General features: G+C 44.8%; 1 protein-coding gene across 1 annotated transcript in view; it reads right to left on the bottom strand.

Annotated features, from left to right (window-relative positions):
- LOC149306256 (xylosyltransferase 1-like) overlaps positions 1-19475 on the bottom strand; it is a 155196-nt gene extending 135721 nt beyond the window's left edge. Inside the window, exon 1 of the mRNA XM_089540869.1 lies at positions 19098-19475. Coding sequence (XP_089396995.1) covers positions 19098-19475 — 378 coding nt within the window. The remainder of the gene's footprint in view (positions 1-19097) is intronic.
- Between the last annotated feature and the right edge of the window lie 3473 nt (positions 19476-22948).

Here is a 22948-nt window from a genome sequence, read left to right as displayed (position 1 = left end):
CCTATGAAGAAGGGTTGAAAAAGCTCAGCTGCTTAATGCCCATCCCCAGCAATCTACCGATCACCTAGTTTGTAACCTCCCATTAAATAAAACTCATCTGCTTGCAGTATTTCTAAAAGAAAAAAACACACGCATAAAGGTATGTACAGCGTTTGATGCACCTGCATACCACAATTAAGCCTTAACACAATCTATCACACTGCAAAATGCAGCACTAATTACCTTCTGCATGAGCATCTTTAGTAAGGAAATGTGTTCAAACCTATAACAGTGTGATTTGGAAAGGAGGTTAAGAAAGTCAGCAGGAAGAAAAAATATATATGCCATTTCCCCCCCTACGAAAGCAACTCTTTACAGATATTATACACATACGTGATTATACACACACTTTTCTTCTTCAGCAGCTGTTATTGTTTGCCTCTGAAATCAGAGGAACAAGCGATTCTGAAAGGAGTTGCTTTCCCCTTGAAGAAACAGGTTTGCAATGTCAAGTCAATCTTGAAGGAAGCTGAATTACAGTTTGGTATCACAGATACAAGTATGTGAGCAGGCAGCAAAAAATAAAAGAAGAAGAAAAAGGTTCCTGACACTTAACAGCAAAGAGAGGCCAATCTTTTCACACCTTTATTTTTATTTTGGTGAGTTAATAGGCAATAATAAATGGGATGCAAAATCAAACAGTAAAACTCCTTTTAACAGCCATTCATTCCCTAATGAAAAGGGAACACCGAAAAAGAGTCATTAACAATTATTGCCAAATAGGATGGAAACCATCTTATTGAATATTGAATAGTTGATCTTAAATTGTGAGTCTTATTTGGCAGTCAGAGGTATAACCCCCCTCCAGAGGTTGCTACAAACACTGAATCCTCAACACAGTCACAAACTGCCTGGGCTATAAGTTCTCTGGTGAGACCCTTTCCTCTGGTCTTTATCAGCTGCAGAGGCATGTCTGGTGAGGGAGATACAAGGGAAGACTTTCTCTATGGATGCTCCCACCGCAAGGGGCTGTGGAAATAATTCCACTCCATTTTGGCCCAGGAGAGGACCTTTTCACCTACTCGAAAGAAGGGCTCACCTGGACCTGAAACAGCAGAAGGGAGGGGAGGCAATGTGCCGAAAGTGCTTCCTCTGCTCTGAGGAAGCTTAGGAGGCCATTATGATTTCTGTTAAGATGTGGGAAAAGTGGGGGGGGGGTAGTCTTGGAACCAAACCCCAGTGCTTAAAAGGGCTCACTATATATAGAAACATTGAGGCTTAAATGAAAGTTATTTCATTCAGAGAAAGCAGCCCACCTAATAATGCTTGTATGATATCAGCATGAAAGAGGAAGGGGGGGAAGTGTTCCTTAAACCTGTAATAGACTGCAGTGATTTGGTGAATTCTGCACTTGGCCATGAAATTCTAATGCTCCCTCTCATTTTTCTTCCCAGTGATGTATGCTCCAGAAATAGAACAAACAGAATGTATCTACAGGATGTTATCTGACTAACAAATACTTATTACAGAATTATACTGGCACTACAAAAGTGTCCAAAGCCATTCCGTTGGTGATGAATCTCTCAACATGCTTGGCATTTGGGTGTAGAAATGGGATGAGACATTCTTGTCCTTCAGCAGCCAGTTTGCTATTGAAATTATTGTACCAGGGTAAATCTGTATCAGGCCCTACCCCAAATGTTTACACAATAAGCCCTTAGGTCTCAGCATAGAATGGTCTTGTAGGTGAGAAATCGTAAAGCTAGGATGAATATGGAGAGCCAGCGTAAAGTTGTCATTATAGCAGGATTTCTTAACCCGGGTTCCCTGTAAACCCAGCATTCTGCAAGAGATTGTAATAGGGAGGGGGAAACCCCTTTATTTGATATATGATAGATATAATAATTTTATGCCAGGGTTCCTTGAGACCGGAAAATAATTGCAAGGGGTCCCCTAGGGCAGTGGTTCCCAAACCCTTCTCACTTGGTACCCCTTGGAAGCCCATTTCCATAGATTGTATCCTTCATACTAGCAAATGTATATGTTGTAACTGTAAATAAATCACCCAATAACAGTACAGTGGTACCCCGGGTTACGAATTTAATTCGTTCCGCCGCCGCGTTCGTAACCCGGAAACTTTCGCTAGCCGAAAAAGCCATAGGCGCTAATAGCGAAAGCCACGATTTCGTGTGAAAAAGCGCCGAAAAGCACCAAAAAATTTTTCGTAACCCGAAATAACCTTCGTAACCCGGAAATGTTTTTTTCAATTGATTTTTTTCGTAACCCGGAAATTTCGTAAGGCGGCGCATTCGTATCCCGGGGTACCACTGTATTAAAAAGCAATTGAATAATAAGATGAACAGACAGTGCCTAGCTATTAAATGGATGCAGCTGTGGATACAGCAGTGACTCCAGTTTATATTGGTGGTTACTTTCATGACACAACCTCGAAGGGCCAGAGTAAACATCTGACATAGATTTGCCCTCATCAGTTCATAACTCACAACAATTAGACCAATTAATATCCTTTCCTATAATCAATAGCATTAAATATCCTCCCCTTGGGTGCTCTGACAGGACAACAAAGCAAAAAGTTTTCTTCAACTTCATTGCCTTTCAAATACCTTGCAATAACAAGCAAAAGTGAAACAAGCAACATTTGTGCTTCCGTCAACTTGAATAGCAAAGAATTTACCATTTTAAATTCTATCTATTGTGCCTCAACATCATCAGACATACCCTGAATTCTTGAGAGATACTGTATAGTTTAAAAGAGGGGTATAATTTGCTTCCTTCACATGTTCTTCTCTAAGGATACACAGAAATGGCATCTTTTACCAGGGACGTAGGCAGGATTTTGGGAAGGGAGGGGTCCAGACTAAGTGCCACCATTTTGAGATGATAAGAGCCCCCCCAAGACACAAAATGTAGGAAAAATGTAGGACATGATGCACGACAAAATGTAGGACAAATTGTAGGATGTTCAAAAATGGAGAACACACCCAACTAAAAGCCAAAAACATTAATAAAAAACAATATAAATTCATGTTTCTCAGTCATGCTCAAAATGGAGAACATTTTGACATTCTTCCTGGATAGGAGGTTGGGATATAGCTTTGTGTGTTAGACTAGGAGGAACTTCCTGAGAGTAAGGGCTGTTCAACAGTGGAACACACTCCTTCCTCGGAGTGCAGCAGAGTCTCCTTCTTTCGAGGTCTTTAAGCAGAGGCTGGATGACCATCTGTCAATGGGGATGTTTTGATTGAGAGTTCTTGCATGGCAGAATAAAGGGGTTGGACTGGGTGGCCCTTGCAGTCTCTTCCAACTCTAGGATTCTATGACTCTGGAGACCAGGATTCAATGAAAATCTGATTCTCTCCAACAGAGAAGGCTAAATATCTTACATGGGGTACGTGTCGATGATGTGGCTTATGCATCATGTCCAAATTGTGCGGCGCACAAGGGACATCACAGCGTTTGTCACACTCTCTCAGCCTTAAGGGAAGGTGAAGGCAAATCCCCAAAAACCATTGGGCAAGTCACATTCTCTCAGCCTCAGAGGATGGCAAAGTCAAACCCTCTCTGAACAAACCTCCCAAGAAAGCCTCTTGAAGGCACACACTCGCACACACCTAAGTCACCAAAGGCAGACTCTCTGAACAAACCAAGAAAACCCACTAGGCAAGTAAGTCACACACTCTCAGCCTCAAGGAAAGGCTGGCAAAGGCAAACTCTCTGAACAAACCAAGAAGACCCACTAGGCAAGGAAGTCACACACTCTCAGCCTCAAGGAAAGGCTGGCAAAGGCAAACTCTCTGAACAAACCAAGAAGACCCACTAGGCAAGGAAGTCACACACTCTCAGCTTCAAGGAAAGGCTGGCAAAGCAGGATGTTTTGAAATTCCTCCTGGGCAGAAATGTAGGACGTGTCCTGGATAAAGGATGATGTCTGGTCACCCTGATAAAATGGAAGATGTTTTGACATTGCTCCTGGGCTGAAATGTGTGCTGTATCCTGGATAAAGGAGGACGTGTGTCATCCTACCAAAAATGGAAGACATTTTTACATTCATCCAGGCCAGAAGGTTGAAACATAGGACACGTCCTATAAAAGGAGAACATCTGCTCATCTTACAAAAATGAGGACTTTTGAAATTCCTTCTAGGCAGAAGTCTGAAATGTAGGATGTGTCCTATAGCCATGAGCCAGAAAAGAACCAAGCCTCAATATCTGGACCCCAGAACATACTCTAACTCCCAGAATTCCATACCAATGAGCCAGAAAGGAGCCAAGCCTTGATATCTGGATCCCAGAACATACTCCAACTCCCAGAATTCCATAGCAATGAGCCAGAAAGGAGCCAAGCCTTGATATCTGGACCCAGCAATGAGCCAGAAAGGAGCCAAGCCTCGATAGCTGGACCACATAACATACTCCCAGAATTCCATAGCCATGAGCCACAAAAGAGTTAAGTCGCTGCCAAACCTGGTTATTTCTTGAGTGTGGATGCAGCTTGATGCAGCCTCTTGTCCCTCCCTCCCTCTCCTCCAGGGCTTTTTGGCTCCTCCCCCTCAGGCCCCGCAAAAAGTTTAGGGGCGGCACTTGCGCTCCTCCTGGCTTTGCCAGGGCCAGGAAGAGAGAAAAGGATGCTTGTTGGAGCGCGCGTGTGCACGCACACAGCCCTCAAAAAACACCAGGGAGAGCGCCACTTCTGCTCCTCCTGAAGCCTAGAGGAGAGCAAGTGGCGCTCTCCCCGGCATTTGTTTGGGGCTGTGCGCGTGCACGCGCAAGCTCCAACAAGCACCCTTTTCTCTCCTGCTGAAGGGGGGGTCCGGACCCCTGAAACCCCCCCCCCCCGGCTACGTCCCTGCTTTTACACAAGGAGAAATCAAGTCCTCAGCTACAGTACGGTTCTTACCACATCCAGAAATGTGATAAATAATTTGATAGGAAGCTTCAAGAACATGTTCATTACATTTGCTAGCTGATGGCAAGAACAATGTTATAGCCTGATGTTTCACTAATGGGTGGAAAAGACTGCATTCCTTGTTTGCACAGCTGGCATGTTTTATTTGTAAATGCCACAAGAGTAACAAAGGTTTCATGCTACCTTTGTTTAATACTTACACACTACATACAAGGGCTTAGTATATCTCCTCTATACACAAATCCATACTACATGTATTCATCACAGTATTTTCTCTTTTTGCCTATTCAAAGAACTGAAGATTGCATTCTCACTGTTTTGCACTACTAAAGTGTTAGACTTGTCTTGAGAAACTCCTGGTGACTGGTCAGTATCCATATTCTATTGTGTGGGTTTCAACCACTGATCCGTATCTGACAATACACTAATTGAAAGATTAATTTAAAACTTAAAACAATGACAAAGAGACATGATGTAGAGAAGACCCAGAAGAACTCATTCATTGAATGCCCTGAATTTCATTTACCGGTAGGTTGCGATAACCCATGGGCAAGTCACTTCTCTCATCCTCAGAGGACAAACCCCTCTGAACACATCAAGAAAACCCCATAATAGGAATGCCTTAGGGTTGCCATAAGTTGGAAACGATTCGAAGGCACACAGTAGCAACAACAACAATGCAAGTCAAGAGGAGGAACCCTAAGGAATGGGTTTACAATATAATGACATAAATTAACTATATTAAATTAAAATAGTGTGGGTTCCTCCCACTTCCAAAATGCAATCTCTGCATGCATTTGGGAACCTATTCAAAACGATCACGTTTAGCCATCCATGACTATCATAGGAGGTCCAGAATGTTACTCCTTGGAAACATATTTCACAGATGAAAAAAATGCATGGTTGCTGTAGCATACCTTTTCTCACATGAAGTATCACTCCCTTGATACAGGCCATCATGCACCCTTTTGTCCATTACTCAAAGCTCTCTGTGATGTGTATATATTTATTAAACAGGATACCCTCCACTGGTTTAAATGATAAAATGTGTGTTTGCTTATTTGGCCAAAGATATATGGGGAAAACTCAGCTTCTGACAATGGACTACATCATGATTGACATTAGGTTCCAGTACCTAGTGTGTCAAATCATAGAATAATAATAATAATAATAATAATAATAATAATAATAATACGTTTTATTTATAGACCGCTATTCCACAATGATCATAGCGGTGTACAGTAAAAATTGAATACAATATAAATACAAGGTGACAATTAATGGAGGGAGAAGTCTCGTCCTTCAGGCAGTCCCTGATGTTGCTGGGTCTGCCTGACCACTCCCTCTGAGGCCAAGATGACAGTTGAGGAGGGAGGGGCCTCTTCCTTCAGGCAGTCCCTGATGTTGCTGGGTCTGCCTGATCGCTCCCTCATAAAGTTGGAAGAGACCAAAAGAGCCATCCAGTCCAATCCCCTGCCATGCAGGAATTCATAATCAAAGCACCCCCGACAGATGACTATCCAGCCTCTGTTTAAAGACCTCCAAAGGAGACTCCATCACACTCTGAGGAAGTGTATTCCACTGTGTAACAGCTTTTACTGTCAGGAAGTTCCTCCTAATGTTGAGGTGGAATCTCTTTTCCTGGAGCTTGCATCCATTGTTCCTGGTCCTAGTCTCTGGAGCAGCAGAAAACAAGCTTGCTCCATCCTCAATGTGACACCCCTTAAAATATTTAAACAGGGCTATCATATCACCTCTTAACCTTCTCTTCTCCAGGCTAAATATACCCATCTCCCTAAGTCTTTCCTCACAAAGCATGGTTTCCAGGCCCTTCACCATTTTGGTGGTCCTCCTTTGGACACGCTCCAATTTGTCAACATCCTTTTTGAATTGTGGTGCCCAGAACTGGACACAGTTTTCCAGGTGAGGCCTGACCAAGGCAGAATAGAGTTGCACTATTACAGAGGACCCTTGTTATACGCTGGGGATTGGTTCCAAGATCCCCCGTGGTGGATAACAAAATCCATGGATGTTCAAGTCCCATTAAATATAATGACATAGCAAAATGGTGTCCCTTATAAAAAAATGGAAAATCAAGGTTTGATATTTGAAAGTTATACTTTTTTGGAACATTTTCAAACCGTGGATGCTTGAATCCTTGTATAAAAAAATCTGTGTATAAGAAGGGCCGACTGTATAAACCTCCTGGGATCGTAACTTTGCAAAGCTTACTAGAAGGAGAAGAGCTTCTTTGGTGTCAAGGCACTACAGTTTAGGCCATCTGCATGCTGGCATCTGAAAGTTCCCCTTAATGCAGCCATGCCACTAAACTCAATTAAGGCAAAATGCCAAAATATAAGCAATTTTGAAGCACTGCAGGGCTGCAAGGTATTATTATTCTCTCAGTGTCCATGCTAACAGCTTTGTTTACTTCATTTATACAAGAACGTCAGGAACAAGGAATCCACTGCTACCAGGAGGCAGCTCCGTAAAACATAAAGCAATATGGTTTGGATCTGTTATTATAAAAGTATCCAAAATACAGTACACGTCAAGCCAAGACTTCAATGAAAGGGGTGAGGAGCACCATGGCTGGAAACAACAGGAGGCAGCCAAGACCCACAAATGGAGGATAGCTGGGGCAGGGAGCATTCAAGGAGGTTGGTAATCTGTGTGTTGATTTCACAAACACCACTCTCCAGTATTCTGTGTTCACTCATTTAATTTATGCTTCCACAAAAAAGGTATTCAAAGTAGCCAATAATAATAAAGTACACATTGGGTGCATGTGCATCTGCAGTGCAGAAATAATCTGGTTTGACACCACTGGTTTGACTGCCATGGCTCAATGCTATGGAATTCCGAGATTTGTAGTTTTGTGGTGGCACAGCAAACTAAAGTTCACAGAATTCTATGGCATTGAGCCATGGCAGTTAAAACTGTGTCAATCCGGATTATTTCTGCAGTACGGATGCAGCCATTAAAAATATTTTTTTCTGTTTCAAAAAATATAGCATAAAAGCATGTGCATTAACACGGCAAAAGATACAGTTAGCAACCAAAGAATTAGATTAAGGGTGGGCAACTGCAGCAATTACCAGCAAGTATGTGGCATGCAAAACCTAATTTTTCTGCTGGGAAGGCTGGAGATGATAGTTCCTACTAGTTTCCAAGTAGGAAGAAAGGCCCTCAACTGAGCATGCACACGACCATTGCTACATTGGCCTTCCTCCTTACCCTACTCACCAATGTGAAGGTCCCAAGCAGCCATGGAACAGGGAAGACTTCAAAGCATGGCTTGTGGTGAGCATATACTTAGAATGCCTACAGAAGCTCAAACTCCAACCAGGCATGCTGAAGGATAGCTCATTCATCTGCACTTCAAATTAACCTTTAGCAGTAGTTTATAATTTGCTCCTTCCTGCAAAATCCTCTGTAGAGAAAATTCTTCTGAGGACTGAACTGCAGTAGTTTTTGCTGCCAGCTGGGTTCAGTGTTAAGTTGTTCCAGGTTTAAACCTGAACTTTAAAGGAGCTATGCAAAGTGTTACACTCTATTCCGAAAATAGGTTTGTCAACTTGGATAGCCTCCAGTACCCACCAGAATCAAAGGCACCAGCCACCACTTTGAACTATTTATTCCAAAAGAGCAATGGCACTTTTTTTTAAAAAAAGACTAAGCTGAATTAAGGTATACCTTATCAAAAAAGGAGTTGATGCAATTTGACATATACAGTCACCCCTCCATTTTTGGGGGGGGGTGTTCCGGACCCCCTCTCGCGAAAATGAAAACCACCAATCTTCAAGCCCCATTGGCTTGAATGGTGGTGTGTGCTTGCAGATGCCCATGGGCACATGCCACAGGTGCACACCCCATTTTGTCCCCCTCCGTTTGCCGCTTACGCATAAGCAAGAGATGCAGATCCTAAGTCCACAAAAACAGAGGAGTGACTGTAAATGAATACAAGTTGAGTATCCCTTATCCGGAATTTCAAAATCCGAAGTTCTCCAAAACCCAAAACTTTTTGAGTTACAACACAAGTAGTGTAGTCCATACCTGTGTTGTATTTGCGAGGCTGGAAAGAGACATGGTGCAGGAAAAGGCAAAGTTTTGGGAATCCACAACTCTCACCATTTCATGGATCATCACTCTCCTAGCCTCACTATGTATATGCAAATAAAATAATTAAAACATCTGAAATACAGAATACCTCTGGCCTAGCATTTCAGATAAGGGATACTCAACCTGTATTTACAACCCATGAATGCAAGCCTGACTTAAAAAAATAAGACTCTGTAATGTCACTCCCTCCTTCTATCAAATCCTTGATTAAATACAGTGTTCATTCACAAGAACACTACTCTAGTATCACAGACCAAAGATATTGCAATAATGGGACAATAGCAAATGCCAAGGAAAATAAAGGACAGAATCTCACCCATGTTATTGTATATTAAATGAAGCGCCTGTGCTCTCTGCCAAGTTACCTTATTAAAATCCCCTTAATTATTGACACTTGTGTATAAACCTATTATAATGCCCACCTACCAAAAAGTAAAAGAGACATTCTACAAGGGATAAACAGAAAGTGCTTATTGTCCTCAAAACAAATAAGAGGACACAGGAACAGTTTCCGATTCTATGATTCTATGATTCTACCTGTCATGCCCAGCCTGGAGGATGGCTTGGAGGACTCAGACGATGAGCTAGAGCCCCTGGGACCTGAACCTGTAATGGAGGAGCCAGAGCCCCTGGGGCTTGAACCTGTAACGGAGGAGCCAGAGGCTGGCCCTAGTTCTGCTGGAGCAGAGTCTATGGCCCCTCCAGAGATTCAGCAGTCAAGTTTGCCTGGTGCCGAGGCTGTGGACACGGAGGAGGATCTGGGCAGTGTGCCTACCTTCAATGAGCGTCAAGCAGAAAGAGAGGGCCTTCGAAGATCTCGGAGGCTTTATCAGAAGCGTCTTCGTAATCAGACACAGCTGAAGGCCGGCTCCTTGCCTTCTTAAGCACCTAGAGCATGTGTGGTTCTTTGCCAGTGGATATCTGACTCTTTTAGAGGAAAGACTCTGTCTCTGGCTCCTTTGGCTTCTTGTCTTGACTACCCGGAAACCTTGACCTTGGACTGCTTTATCGACCTGCCTATCTGTTGCCCTGAACCTCGGACCGTCTGACAATTCTCTTGGTAATCCCTTTTGGTAGAACTACTGTGAATCTCCAGGACTGTGTAGCTTACACTGACTTTGCTGTGCTGGGAGGGGGTTTGTTTGTTTGGGAACTAGCTGCCTTATCAGCCCTTTGGCTGCTTTCCCGGACACTACCTCACTTATCAAGTGCCAGTCACCACTGCATATTTATCAAGAGATTCCACGTGAAAAGAATCTCAAGATTATAATCAATGGCAAGGTGCATATGTCATAAATCCAAGCATTAATCCCAGCTAAAGTAGATCCATTAAATCACTGGCAACTTGGTAAATTCATATTTGTGATTCAATAAGCCTGCTCTAGTAGAGACTAATTGGATTTAGGCCCATGAGTCAAACAGAACAATATGGTGGGGAAAAAGATGAATGCGATTTTAAATCACAATAGTAAGAAGTCTTAGGATGTAGCTAGATGTCATAAAGTCAACTCTGACTTATGGTAATCCTATCATAGGGCTTTTTGGCAAGATTTATTCAGAGAAAATTTGCCACTGCCTTCATCTAAAGCAGTGATTCCCAAACTCTGGTCCTCCAGGTGTTCTGGACTTCAGCTCCCAAAAAACTCAGCCATCTTGGTCTGGGATTCTGGGAACCAAAGTCCAAAACACCTGGAAGGGCAGGGTTTAGGGATCGCTAAAAGTTAAAAGTGTGTCTTGTCCATGGCCACCCATATTATGCCTCAGAACTGCTAATACTTCACCTTTGTGTGTTGGTGGTATGTTGGCTCCATTAACAATGGAACACACAGCCTGAACATAAGAAATAGAAGTTTACAAATGGAAAGGGGACCTTCTCATCCCTATCAGCAGTCTTTTAACTGTTATTGCACAGAACTTGGAAAAACTACCTGGCCACACTAGCTGAGGAGTCAAGCTGTTATGACCCAAAAAAGTAACTTTTCCAGGTTCTGCCTCAGTGTACAATCTGCTTTAATTCTATTAAGATGACAACCTCTTAAAAGCTAGGATCCATTATTCTAATGCACAGAAATAACACTATTATATGACAAATAATAGTAATAATTGTCCTCATTGTTATTGGCCCACTGTGGAGCACAACACATAAAAATGTTTCTACTGATCTAAAGAGGAAATTGTGCTCCCACTGCAAAGGAAAAGAACAGAAAAATAATCATTACTTGTTTGATGCTATTATAATAATAATTACAATTGCAAAGACAGACTCTGCAGCTGGTGTTTTAAAAAACAATACAACAACCCTACATCCTTTAATGGAGGCGGGCGTGCTTATAGCTACTAGAGATCTGGATTTATAGCCTTTTATAATCCTAGACGTCCCAACCATTGCCTCTCCATTTGAAGCAAAATGTAGGATTCACACTGACTATCCAACAGCGATATAATGACACATTTTCAGGTGCAGGCATTCACTGTGACAGTTCCCACAGCCAGCAATGTGAGTTTTCTAGGACAAGTACAACTGGGAAATTTTCAGAAAGTATTCTAAATGGTGAAATATGATTTAGCCTGCTTGGTTTAAATATATTCTTTAAACTTTAAAGATATTCAAAGTTCTATTTGGAAATTATTTTATGGAATATTAGTAATAACGTAAAGAGAATGGAATATACTTTCCTCATAACTACAAACAAAACCTTACACTAAAATAACCCTATTTTTCAAAAGGTCACATTCCTACAGACAGCTGTTCCTGATATCTTATATCAATTGCTTAACTTTCTTTGCTGAAGTACAATGGGCCCTTGGTATCTGCTGGGGTTTGGTTCCATGGATGTTCAAGTCCCATTAAGCACAATGGTCTAGTAAAATGGTGTCTCTTATATAAAATCTAAAAATCAAGAACAACTAAAACTTTATATCCTATATTTAGCCCATCTAAGGTCTGGAATGCGGTGGCTCAAGTGGTTAAGATGCTGACTCGGTTGAGTGCAAGATCGGCAGGTTGGCAGTTTGAAGCTCAAGTGCCGCATGATGGGGTGCGCTCCCATCGCTAGTCCCAGCTTCTGCCATCCCAGCAGTTTGAAAACATGCAAATGCAAGTAGATAAATAGGCACCACTCCAGTGGGAAGGTAAACAGCGTTCTGTGCAACCATGCTGGCTACATGATCATAGAATAGTATCTGATAATGATGACTCTTCGGTTTAGTAACGGAGATGAGCATACCCTTATGGTCGGACACAACTTGACAACCTTGTCAACGGGGAATACCTTTACCTTTAAGGTCTGGAAACCAAGCAATTGAGGGAGCTGGGTAGCTTTGAGAAGACTGAGAGGAGACATGATGCTTATCTTTAAAAATCTGAAGGGATATCATATAGAAAATAAATTGTTTGTCTGCTGCGTCTCCAGAGACCAGAACAGGAATCAAATTACAAGAAAAGTGAGTCCATCTAGACATCAGGAAGAACTTGTTTACTGCAACAGTTAATTTGCAGTGGTATGGACTACTTGAGAGGGCAGTGGACTCTCTTTCTTTGGAGGTCTTTAAATACAGGTTGGATGGGCATCTTTCAGGGGTGCTGTAGTTGTGTACTCCTGTTTAGCATGGGGTTAGATAACCCTTGCAGGCTCTTCAAGCTCTACGATATTTATCATCGAACATGGATCAGGCAATTTGTAAAACTCATAAACATTAGTTTTTTTGTGGGATTTTTGGGCTATGTGGCCATGTTCTAGAAGAGTTTCTTCCTGACATTTCGATTATTGCCAATGGCTCTGATATTACATTTGCCAGTGTATATTCATTTAGATTAACAAGGTATTCCTGTACTATGTCTTTGCTTATTCTGTGCTGAAATTCCTCTATTCTGTCCTCTGCTCCATTATCCTCAGGTTGAGCACCCTTTTCCTTTTCTGAGAAGACTGAGACAAAGAAAGTGTTGAGTAATTCTGCTTTTTCTCTGTCCCCTGTTATCATTTTGCCATCTTCTCCAAGCAGTGGCCCTACCATTTCCTTTTTCTTCTTTTTGCTGCGGACATATCCAAAAAAACCCTTTTTATCGCTCTTAACCTCTCTAGTCTAATTCAATGTTGTCCACACCAAGAATAAAGAACACACGATCTCTCAGATAATATTTGGACTGCTACTGCCAGCCACACTAGCCAACATAGCCAGTGATGAGGATTCATGGGAGCTACAGTCCAGGGACATTAGGGGCTCCCTGTCCCACCCAAGTCTATACTGAATGGCAGTGAAGTGCTTTTCCAGGGTTTCAAACAGAAGTACTATCTGGAGATTGCAGGGATTAAACCTAGATCATTGTGTGCACAAACATAGACTCTAGAACTGACCTTGGTCTTACAGGAAAGGGTAATACCTAAATCATGGATGTATAATTGCGATCATTGCACCATGTAGATGCAGTGCCAGAGGAGCGCCGTGATGCTACGTGCCATGTGGTGTGGCACGTGGCATCACGCCAGTCTGGGGTTGAATTGGGGCATGCGTCATATGGACATCATGCCCCAACTCCGCCCCCAGGCTGGCCTTAATGGCTGGTCTGTACAGCCACATAGTCCCAAGCTAGTGAATGTTACTTGCATAAGACTGCAATATTAAGACGAAGTGACACAAGTAGAATTAGTGTGGGAGTAAATGAAGGAAAGCCTCTTCAAAGAAGAACACAGATTCAGCAACCATCTCTATCTGCTGACATTTGCAAGGAACATCTTGATCAAATCCAGCACCAATGCACAACCAATAAAGCACACTTTATCAACACCCCCTTGTGTGTCCCCCGAGCCTTTTATTTTTAAGAAAGCAAAATCAACAGGATGACAAGGGTTGCATAGTGGTTAACAAACTGGACTAGGATTCTGGAGATGTAAACTTAGGTCTTACATCACACTTGTATAGGCTGTAGTTAATTGGTGTTGCGTTATATCACCCTTTTGCTCAAGACCAACACCGTAACTGACCACCTATCTGCAAATGTGCTTCCTATTTCTGCAATCGGAGTAAATGAAATGGTGTGCGGAAGGCATTGAACAGAGGTTGTGCACCATCCAATAATGTCCAGCTGCATGTGCAACAGTTACACTTGCAGAACTCTGCTTATCCAGCTGTGAACTGAATATAGTGTCACGTAAAGAGCAAGGAGGTGCAACCATATGCCTAACGCATCCAATAGGATGCCAGCCTTCATTTCAAATCCCTTGGCCATAAAACACATTGGGTAGCCTTTGGCTAGTCACTATTTCTCATACTAATCTACCTCCTTGTGTTGTTGGAAGAATAAAATTGAGGGAGTAGGATTAGCTTCATGGAGGAAAGAGATAACAATAAAATATAGATTAAAAACAGATGTTGAAACTTAAGCTAGCTCATAAGAAATATAACCATTTGCCTTCTGAAAACAGAAACACCAAGGAGAAGGAAAGTTCAGCAAGAAAGAGGACAAAGAGCCCTCCTTCCGACCACCATCTTGAGGGGGAGAGAGGCAGGCCAGCAACAACGGGCCCCGCCTGAAGGACAAAGAGCCCTCCTTCCGACCACCATCTTGAGGGGGAGAGAGGCAGGCCAGCAACAACGGGCCCCGCCTGAAGGACAAAGAGCCCTCCTTCCGACCACCATCTTGAGGGGGAGAGAGGCAGGCCAGCAACAACGGGCCCCGCCTGAAGGACAAAGAGCCCTCCTTCCGACCACCATCTTGAGGGGGAGAGAGGCAGGCCAGCAACAACGGGCCCCGCCTGAAGGACAAAGAGCCCTCCTTCCGACCACCATCTTGAGGGGGAGAGAGGCAGGCCAGCAACAACAGGCCCCGCCTGAAGGACTAAGAGCCCTCCTTCCGACCACCATCTTGAGGGAGAGAGAAGCCTATGTAAGAAAGCAGATGAGCTGGACTTTCCCCCTTCCCTACTGTCATTCCCTTCTCCTTTTGACCATCCATTAAGAATGTAAACCCTTCCTCCATTCCATCTGCCTTGGTCCAGGCCTCGGAGGTAGAGAAGAACTGCTGGACCTGATCCCCTTCCCCACCACCATTCCTTCTCCTTTTGTGTTGTGTCTTTTTAGATTGTAAGCCTGCGGGCAGGGAACCATCTAACTAAACGTTTCTATGTACAGCACTGTGTAAATGACAGCGCTTTATAAATAAAGGTTAATAATAATAGTAACAACCCCAAATTTCTAGCAGCTATAACCACACTGTTGTCGCGTCCATCAGTGGCCACCTGTCTTACCCCACTCCAGCTGTGCAAAGATCTTGAGCATGAAAAACAAAACCCAAGAACATGTTAACGGTCATACGCAAAAAAACCAACAGCACAGAAAGCGCCCTTGACTTGTGGTGGGAAAATCTGGACGACTCAGCAAACAATACCTTCCAAAATAATTAAGTTTCCAAAGAGGGCTTCTAATAATAGAGAATCCCATTATAAAGCACTTTTCTCTGTTGCCGTCTCATAACTGGGTCCCCTGCTGATCATTTGCTCTTCTTTAGGGAAAGTGTATGGAGGTGGGTGCAACAGCTTAATAATTCCCAGGGAGAAATGCAGACGTTACTTAGTCCTCCTGTTTGCGCTTCCGCACAGGCCCAAGAAGCTGTGTTCCAATGCCAAAGGGCTCCAGCTGGAAGAGCTACTGCCAAGCAACAGTTTCATTAGAGAGATATGAAGACAGAGGCAACAGAAAATAGGGGGTGTGTGGGGGGGGATACCTTCAAGGCAAGCAGGCAACTCATGGAGCCAAAGATCTATAGAGCAATTTTTGCCTTGCTTTTCACTACTCAATAGACTGCTTAAAAAATGAATAAGGAACAGTCAAGGACTCCTATGGCGAACGATGGTCCAAGGGCATGAGCCTAAGAGTGCATTGCACATGCACACACAAGAATAATGCAGGGGATTGGAAACAACACATTACAAACAGTATCGGTAACATACAAACATAAAGTAACAGAAGAGAGTATCTGAAAACAACATTACATTTTTTAGTGAAACACATTTACATATTGTTCCTAATATGTTACTTTTCAGGGAACATTATGGAGGATTTCTGGACCTTCTGAAATCAACAGCCATTTTCCAAAAAACCTTGAGCTTAACAGCAACCAGGATTTCACCATAGAATTTTTAATAAGTTCTGAAATACATTCCACTTCTTAGAAGCTGAAGTCCCAAGAAAGTGTGATGACACCAAACAGCAAATTCAAGGCAGGCTATTTAAAATATCATGAGACAGCCGCAAAGTTGTTTGACTGCAGAAATATCCACATTCTTAATGAGTTTAGAACAGGGGTAGGCAACCTGCGGCCCGCGGGCCAGATGCAGCCCGGCAAGGCCTTGAGACCGGCCCCAGCCCGGTCCTGCCGCCGATTGCCGCCGGAGCCTTTGGCCTCTTGCGTGAGGGTGTGGGGCCTTTGGCCTATCAGGAGGAGGCGGGCAAGGGGGGGCAAGCGCAGGCAAGGGGGGCAATTGTCTATAGAAGCCTCCGAAACATGCGTTTATATTAACATTTTTTAAAAAATAAGCAATTTTTTTTACGTGTCCTCCATATTTTTTTTAAAAAGTGTCCTCCATCTGAAAATGTTGTCCTACATTTGTCCCGGTTTATTTATTTAATTAATTTTTTAAATAATTATTTAATTATTTCTTTTTTGGCTTCGGCCCCCCAGTTGTCTGAAGGACAGCAACCCGGCCCCCGGCTCAAAAAGGTTGCCTACCCCTGGTTTAGAATCATAGAATCATAGAGCTGAAAGAGACGCCAAGGGCCTTCCAGTCCAACCCCATTCTGCCATGCAGGAACTCTCAATCAAAGCATCCCCGACAGATGGCCATCCAGCCTCTGTTTAAAGACCTCCAAGGAGGGAGACTCCACTACACTCTGAGGGAATTTTTTCCACTGTTGAACAGCCCTTACTCTCAGGAAGTTCCTCCTAATGTTGAGCTGGAATCTCTTTTCCTGGAGCTTGCATCCATTGTTCTGGGTCCTATTCTGTGGAGAAGCAGAAAACAAGCTTGCTCCCTCCTCAATATGACATCCCTTCAAATACTTAAACGGGGCTATCATATCACCTCTTAACCTTCTCTTCTCCAGGCGAAACATCCCCAGCTCTCTAAGTCATTCCTCATAGGGCTTCATGGTTTTCAGACCCTTCACCATTTTAGTCGCCCTCCTCTGGACACGTTCGAGTGTCAAAATCCTTTTTGAATTATGGGGCTGGATGGCCATCTATCAATGGGGATGCTTTGATTGAGAGTTCCTGCATGGCGGAATGGGGTTGGGCTGGATGGCCTTTGAGGTCTCTTCCAATTCTATGATTCTATGGTTCTCAACATTTGGCCTTTAACTCCCAGAATCCTTCATTCTTTACCATGAATAAGGTTCTGGAAGATGGAAATCCAAAACATCTGAAGGGACAATGAACCCCTGCTCCAGCTAGAGGGCTCACAACCCCTTAATTCTAACTGTGTAAGAACTGGCAGCAGTTCCTCAGGAGCAAGAAAGCTGTGCTCTGCATGGAGCCAGAGGCACCCAGTCATGGACTGCCCTAATCTCTGCCTCCCAAGAGGATCCAGACCCAAGCCTTGCCCAGTGAAAGCATCCCTTCCACCCCACACTTCCAAAACTAGAACTCCAGACAAGGGACATTCAAAGGAAAATAGTCCTCAAGGGCTCCACTCGCTAGTCTAGCCCAGCTTTCTCCGATTGTAGTGCACTGCGAACCACAGCAGCCCTAGGCAGCATGGCCAAGATGCCTGTTTATCTATGCTTGCGGGATCTTGGAAATCTCCTGTGCCACTGCCTGCCATGTTCAGCTGCATGTCCTGAAGATCAATCACATCAGCACCAAGTGTGTCTAATAAGATTTCACAAATCCCTGGACTGTTAGTTTGGTTGAAAGACTAGAAAGATAAAGTCAGCCGGCATCCACCTCTGGCTTTCAAATAACGTGGCAGACATTGGTCATCACCCAGGTAAAAGAGAGAAAGTGGGTGGCTTTGGTAACATTTATATCACATTAACCTAGTTAGTTGCCATCTTGACACGTCACTATGATACCCAGGCAGCCTGGAGAAAGGACTCCCACCGGCCATGTGCCCAGAGGCTCTTTTGCACAGGAGAAGCCCAAAAACTCCATCAACTGATGCCTAACAGGTAAAGAAGGGTCTCCAAATCCTGTCTTCCTGAAACAAGATGGAAACCTTGTGACCTTGATAAGAAAAACAAAGACAGTCAAGTCACAATGTGCCGCCAATGGCCATGGCTCCACTGCATATCCTCTCTCATAAAGGTCCTTGGAGAAACCCAGTTCCCTTCTGCCCTCCTTAGCATAGAATCATAGACTCATAGAAGCATAGAGTTGGAAGAGACTGCAAGGGCCATCCAGTCCAACCCCATTCTGCCATGCAGGAAATCCAAATCAAAGCATCCCTGACAGATGGCCATCCAGCCTCTGTTTGAAGACCTCCAAGGAAGGAGATTCCATGACACTCTTCTCCTAGATATATGCAAAGTCAGTGGAAGCACTCTGGGGCCAGCAAACCCTCAACGAAGGACCAACAGCTTGGCCCAGGCTTTAGTGGTCCTTGGGCCAGTCCCATGGCGCTTGAGGGACTTGCCACCAGCCTCACTGCTTTCCATGCATCTATGCCAACAAGGGTGAGTCCAAGCCAAGAGGGAACCCTAGAAATCCATGGCAGGCCAAGGAGGCACCTCTGCCAACCAGATGCATCCCGGAGGCCTGGAGCCTTTCATAGGATCGGGGTGCCATGCTTTTTTTGGAGTGATTTGGCTTCCATGCCTTGTCTTAGGAGCTAGGTTTGGGCTGCTCTGTGCCAATGCATGCCAGCCTGAAGCCAGGAAGACACAGAATGGCAGGAAGGGGAGAGAAGGCGCCGAGGGTCAGGAGGAGGGGGCAGCCCCGGCGGTGCCACCCTGAAGGGACTGGCAGACCCTGTGGATCCCTGTGCCAACCCGAGAAGGATGCCACCAGTCCCTGGGCAGCAAGGGGCCTGGGGCGGGCGGGGGAGGCAATGCATGCCAGCCTGCTGGACCCTGCTTACCATGCCCTCCTTGCCCGCTGCTACTGCTGCTGCCCCTCCTCGGGGTCCCTTGCGGGGCAGGTGCCTCCGGAGCAGGTCGGGGCTGTGGCTGCTTTCCAGCTGGCGCTTCTCCCTCCTCCGGCTCCTGCCTCCTCCTCCTTGGAGATGCTGCTGATGCTGGTTCTGCTGCTGCTTGTCCTGGGCCTCCTGCTGCTGCTGCTGCTGCTGCTCTCCGGCGTCTAAGCTGCTGAAGTTCCAGACGACGAGGCTCTGCACCAGGAGCAGCACGGTCAGCGCCAGCAGCAGCAGCGCCGAGGGCGAGCGCCGGGACAGGCGCCGGGAGCACGAAGACGACGAAGAGGAGGACGAGGCTGCTGCACCCAACGCCGCTGCCACCATCGCTGCTCCCTCCGCCGCCCGGAGCTCCTCAGACGGATCAGAGAGAGAGAGAGAGAGACGTCAGCAGCAGCAGCAGCAAAAGGAGGAGGAGGAGGAGGCGGGGAAGAAGGCGGCGAGGAGGAGCAGCATCAGCGGTGGAGGAGAAGGGAGGCCCTGCTGCAGCTCCTGCAGCGCTCGGAGGGGCTGCTTGGCAGGGACCGCCCCGGGAGACAAGCCAAGCCCCGGGAGGGGGACCTGACTGGGGCATCTTCAGGCTGGAGGCCTTGCTGCTGGAAAGACATTGGAGGGAGGAGGTGTCTCTGAAGGCTTCTCAAAGGGGAGGGTTAGGGTTCTAATGGGGGCTGAGAGCAAAGGCCCTCCGTTGCTTCTGGCACCCCCCCCTTTGAGATTGAGGGCAGTCCCCCCCCCCCCCCCGTTGGAGCACGAGGCAACAGGGTGAGGCAGCAGCTAACAAGACCAAGGCGATTCTAGGTTGCATCAAGAGAAGGATAGTGTCTAGATCATGGGAAGGAATAGTGCCACTCTATTCTGCTCTGGTCAGGCCCCACATGGAATACTGTGTCCTGTTCTGGGAACCACAGTTAAAAAAGGACATTGAGAAACTGGAGCCATGTGTCTAAAGGAGGGAGACTAAAATGGTGAAGGGTCTGGTAACCATGAATCCCTATGAGGAAGGACTTAGGGAGCTGGGGATGTTTAGCCTGGAGAAGAAAAGGTTAAGGGGTGATATGATAGCCCTGTTTAAATACTTGAAGGGATGTTCTATTGAGGAGGGAACAAGCTTGTTTTTCTGCTGCTCCAGAGAACAGGACCCAATGGAGCAATGGATGCAAGCTCCAGGAAAAGAGATTCCAGCTCAGCATTAGGAGGAACTTCCTACAGTAAGGGCTGTTTGACAGAGGAACACACTCCTTCCTCAGTGGAGTCTCCTTCCTTGGAGGTCTTTAAGCAGAGGCTGGATGGCCCTCTGTCAGGGATGCTTTGATTGAGAGTTCCTGCATGGCAGAATGGGGCTGGACTGATGGCCTTGTGGTCTCTTCCATCTCTATGATGCTATGACCACAGTGTATATGGCTTTGTGTGTGTGTGTGTCTTCAGGTCATTTCTGACCTATGGGGACCTTTTCATAGGGTTGTTTGGTGCTGAGAGTGTGCAACCCACCCAGTGGGTTTCCCTGGCTGTGTGGGGCATCAATCCTTGATCTCCAGAGTCTGTAGGGCAATGCTCAAACCACTACACCACACCGCCTCTTTAACATTTGGCTACCAAAGTGCTTTGTCTAATTCTGCAGAGTCCAAGACAAAGTTTGCTTGAACATATATATGTATATATTACCCACAAAATGTTACATGTCTATCTTATTTAACTTCAGTGTGCTTAAACACAAGTCTCTTCCCATTTTATCCTCACAACAACCTGAAGCAGCTCAGGCTGAAACAGTACGTTCTATGTTTTTGTGGGTTTTGGGGGCTATGTGGCTATGTTCTAGAAGAATTTATTCTTGACGTTTCGCCGGCATCTGTGGCTGGCATCTTCAGAGAATGTTGTCATGGAAGAGAGTGGGGTATGTGTGTGTGTGTGTGTGTGTGTGTGTATATATAGAGAGAGAGAGATACACACACACATTGTGTGACCCTCTTCCATGCCTGCATTCTCTGAAGATGCCAGCCACAGATGCTGGCAAAACATCAGGAAGAAACTCTTCTAGAACTTGGCCACATAGCCCGAAAAACCCACAAAAGACTAAGGATGCCAGCCATGAAAGCCTTTCGACTTCACAGTATGTTCTATGGCTAAGTGGGGACTACAGCCTGCATTTGCTGAGTCCATGCCCATCCAACACCGTGTAGGTTCTTTGTCCACTGCTCTTTTGTTTGCATTCTCTGTTGATGATTAGTTTAGAGATAACTAGTACATAACAAAGTATTGTAGACTAAAGGATGAAGGAGATAGGCCAAAAAAAGCAGCTACGGGCCACAATTGGATTTCCTGCATGGCAGGGGGTTGGGCTGGATGGCCCTTGCGGTCTCTTCCAACTCTATGCTTCTATGATTCTAAGTACATCTAAACGCCACACTCCCATACCAGCCGGAAGCCACATTATTTGGCCGATCTATTTTGGGCCCAAGAGTGCTTCTTCACCTGTAGTGTATTTTAACATGGCTGTGTTTCCAATATTGACCGGTTCAAAGGTTTTTGCTTACATCATAGTCACCTTAAATCATGGAAGGTGTTTTTCGTAGGCTACAAAATCTTTATTGCATTGTAACTGTCAGCGTACACAACGTAAGTGAAGCCTGTTTTCATATTTGGTTGGCAGTACGTGGTTTTTATTTTAGTCAACCTATTTTGTAATGCAGTCTGTGACTCTGGATTTCACATGGCTATGGATTCCACAGGAGAGTTCCACTTGAATGTTTGTGTGTCACTGCAATCCTGCCCCAGGCCAAGGAACACTGCAATCATACATTGAAGATCTACTGGTTGGAGAAGGTTCAGATGAGGTTGTTTCCTCCCGCAACACAAACAAAATGTCTGGCACAAGAAATATCATGTGCTCTCTGCTTTGCCTACTAAAAATGGGAGGTTGCATATGTGTCCAAATTTGGAAAAGTGGAGGGAGGGGTTAGTCAGGGTTGTGATGCAATGAAATGGTTTTAAGGCTGAAGTTTATACAGTTAAAGAAGCTCTAAATAATATAGGTAGCAGAATCAACTATGGGGTTGGGGAACCAAACATGGATTGGAATTAGGAGAAACATGACAGTGAAGGGATGGATATAGTTGATGATGATGGATGTACTTAGATGAGGATAGAAAGGTCAGTTGCAGGAAAGCAGAGATTAAGGGACCATATCTGTCCTGCATAGATGACTGAATTTCTGTTTTGCGAATTGCAGCTGAATCCTACAGACGTAGAGGAGGCAAACATTTGGTACACAAAGAAGTGATGAGGTGGAGTAGGGAAAGAGGGCTCCTGAAAGTTTCCCCTTGTTCACTTGGTGGGACTAGACTTTGAATAGGGTTCATATGTGACAGGAATGTAGCAGAATGCTATACTAAGTATACGTAGCTGCTTTAGTGGCCTCATGTTGCATTGTCAAGTTCTTACAACACTATTTGGGCATCTAGCCCAGTAATGTCTGCTCTGACTGGTGATGGTTCTCTGGTGGGGATCCCATATACTGCACACCTTTTAGGGTAACATCACCCCCTGACTGTTATGCAGTCAACCCTGTGTATCCATGGAGATCTGCATCCATGATTTCAATCATCCACAGCTTGAAATACCGCCCAACCCCCCAAAAAAAAACAATCCCCAAAAGCAAAGCTTGTTTTTGCCATTTTATATAAGAGACCTCCACACCAAGCAGGAAAATGAACCCTCATCTCAAACCACTCATCACACTGATTCTTCAACTTTCTACACCATTGTATATAATGGGACTTGAGCATCCGGAGATTTTGGTATCC

The sequence above is a fragment of the Sceloporus occidentalis genome, unplaced genomic scaffold (assembly GCF_023333645.1).
Source record: "Sceloporus occidentalis isolate IW3139 unplaced genomic scaffold, rSceOcc1.0.p SCAF_10, whole genome shotgun sequence".
NCBI classification, from domain to species: domain Eukaryota; kingdom Metazoa; phylum Chordata; class Lepidosauria; order Squamata; family Phrynosomatidae; genus Sceloporus; species Sceloporus occidentalis.
This window is presented reverse-complemented; position numbering and strand designations above follow the sequence as displayed.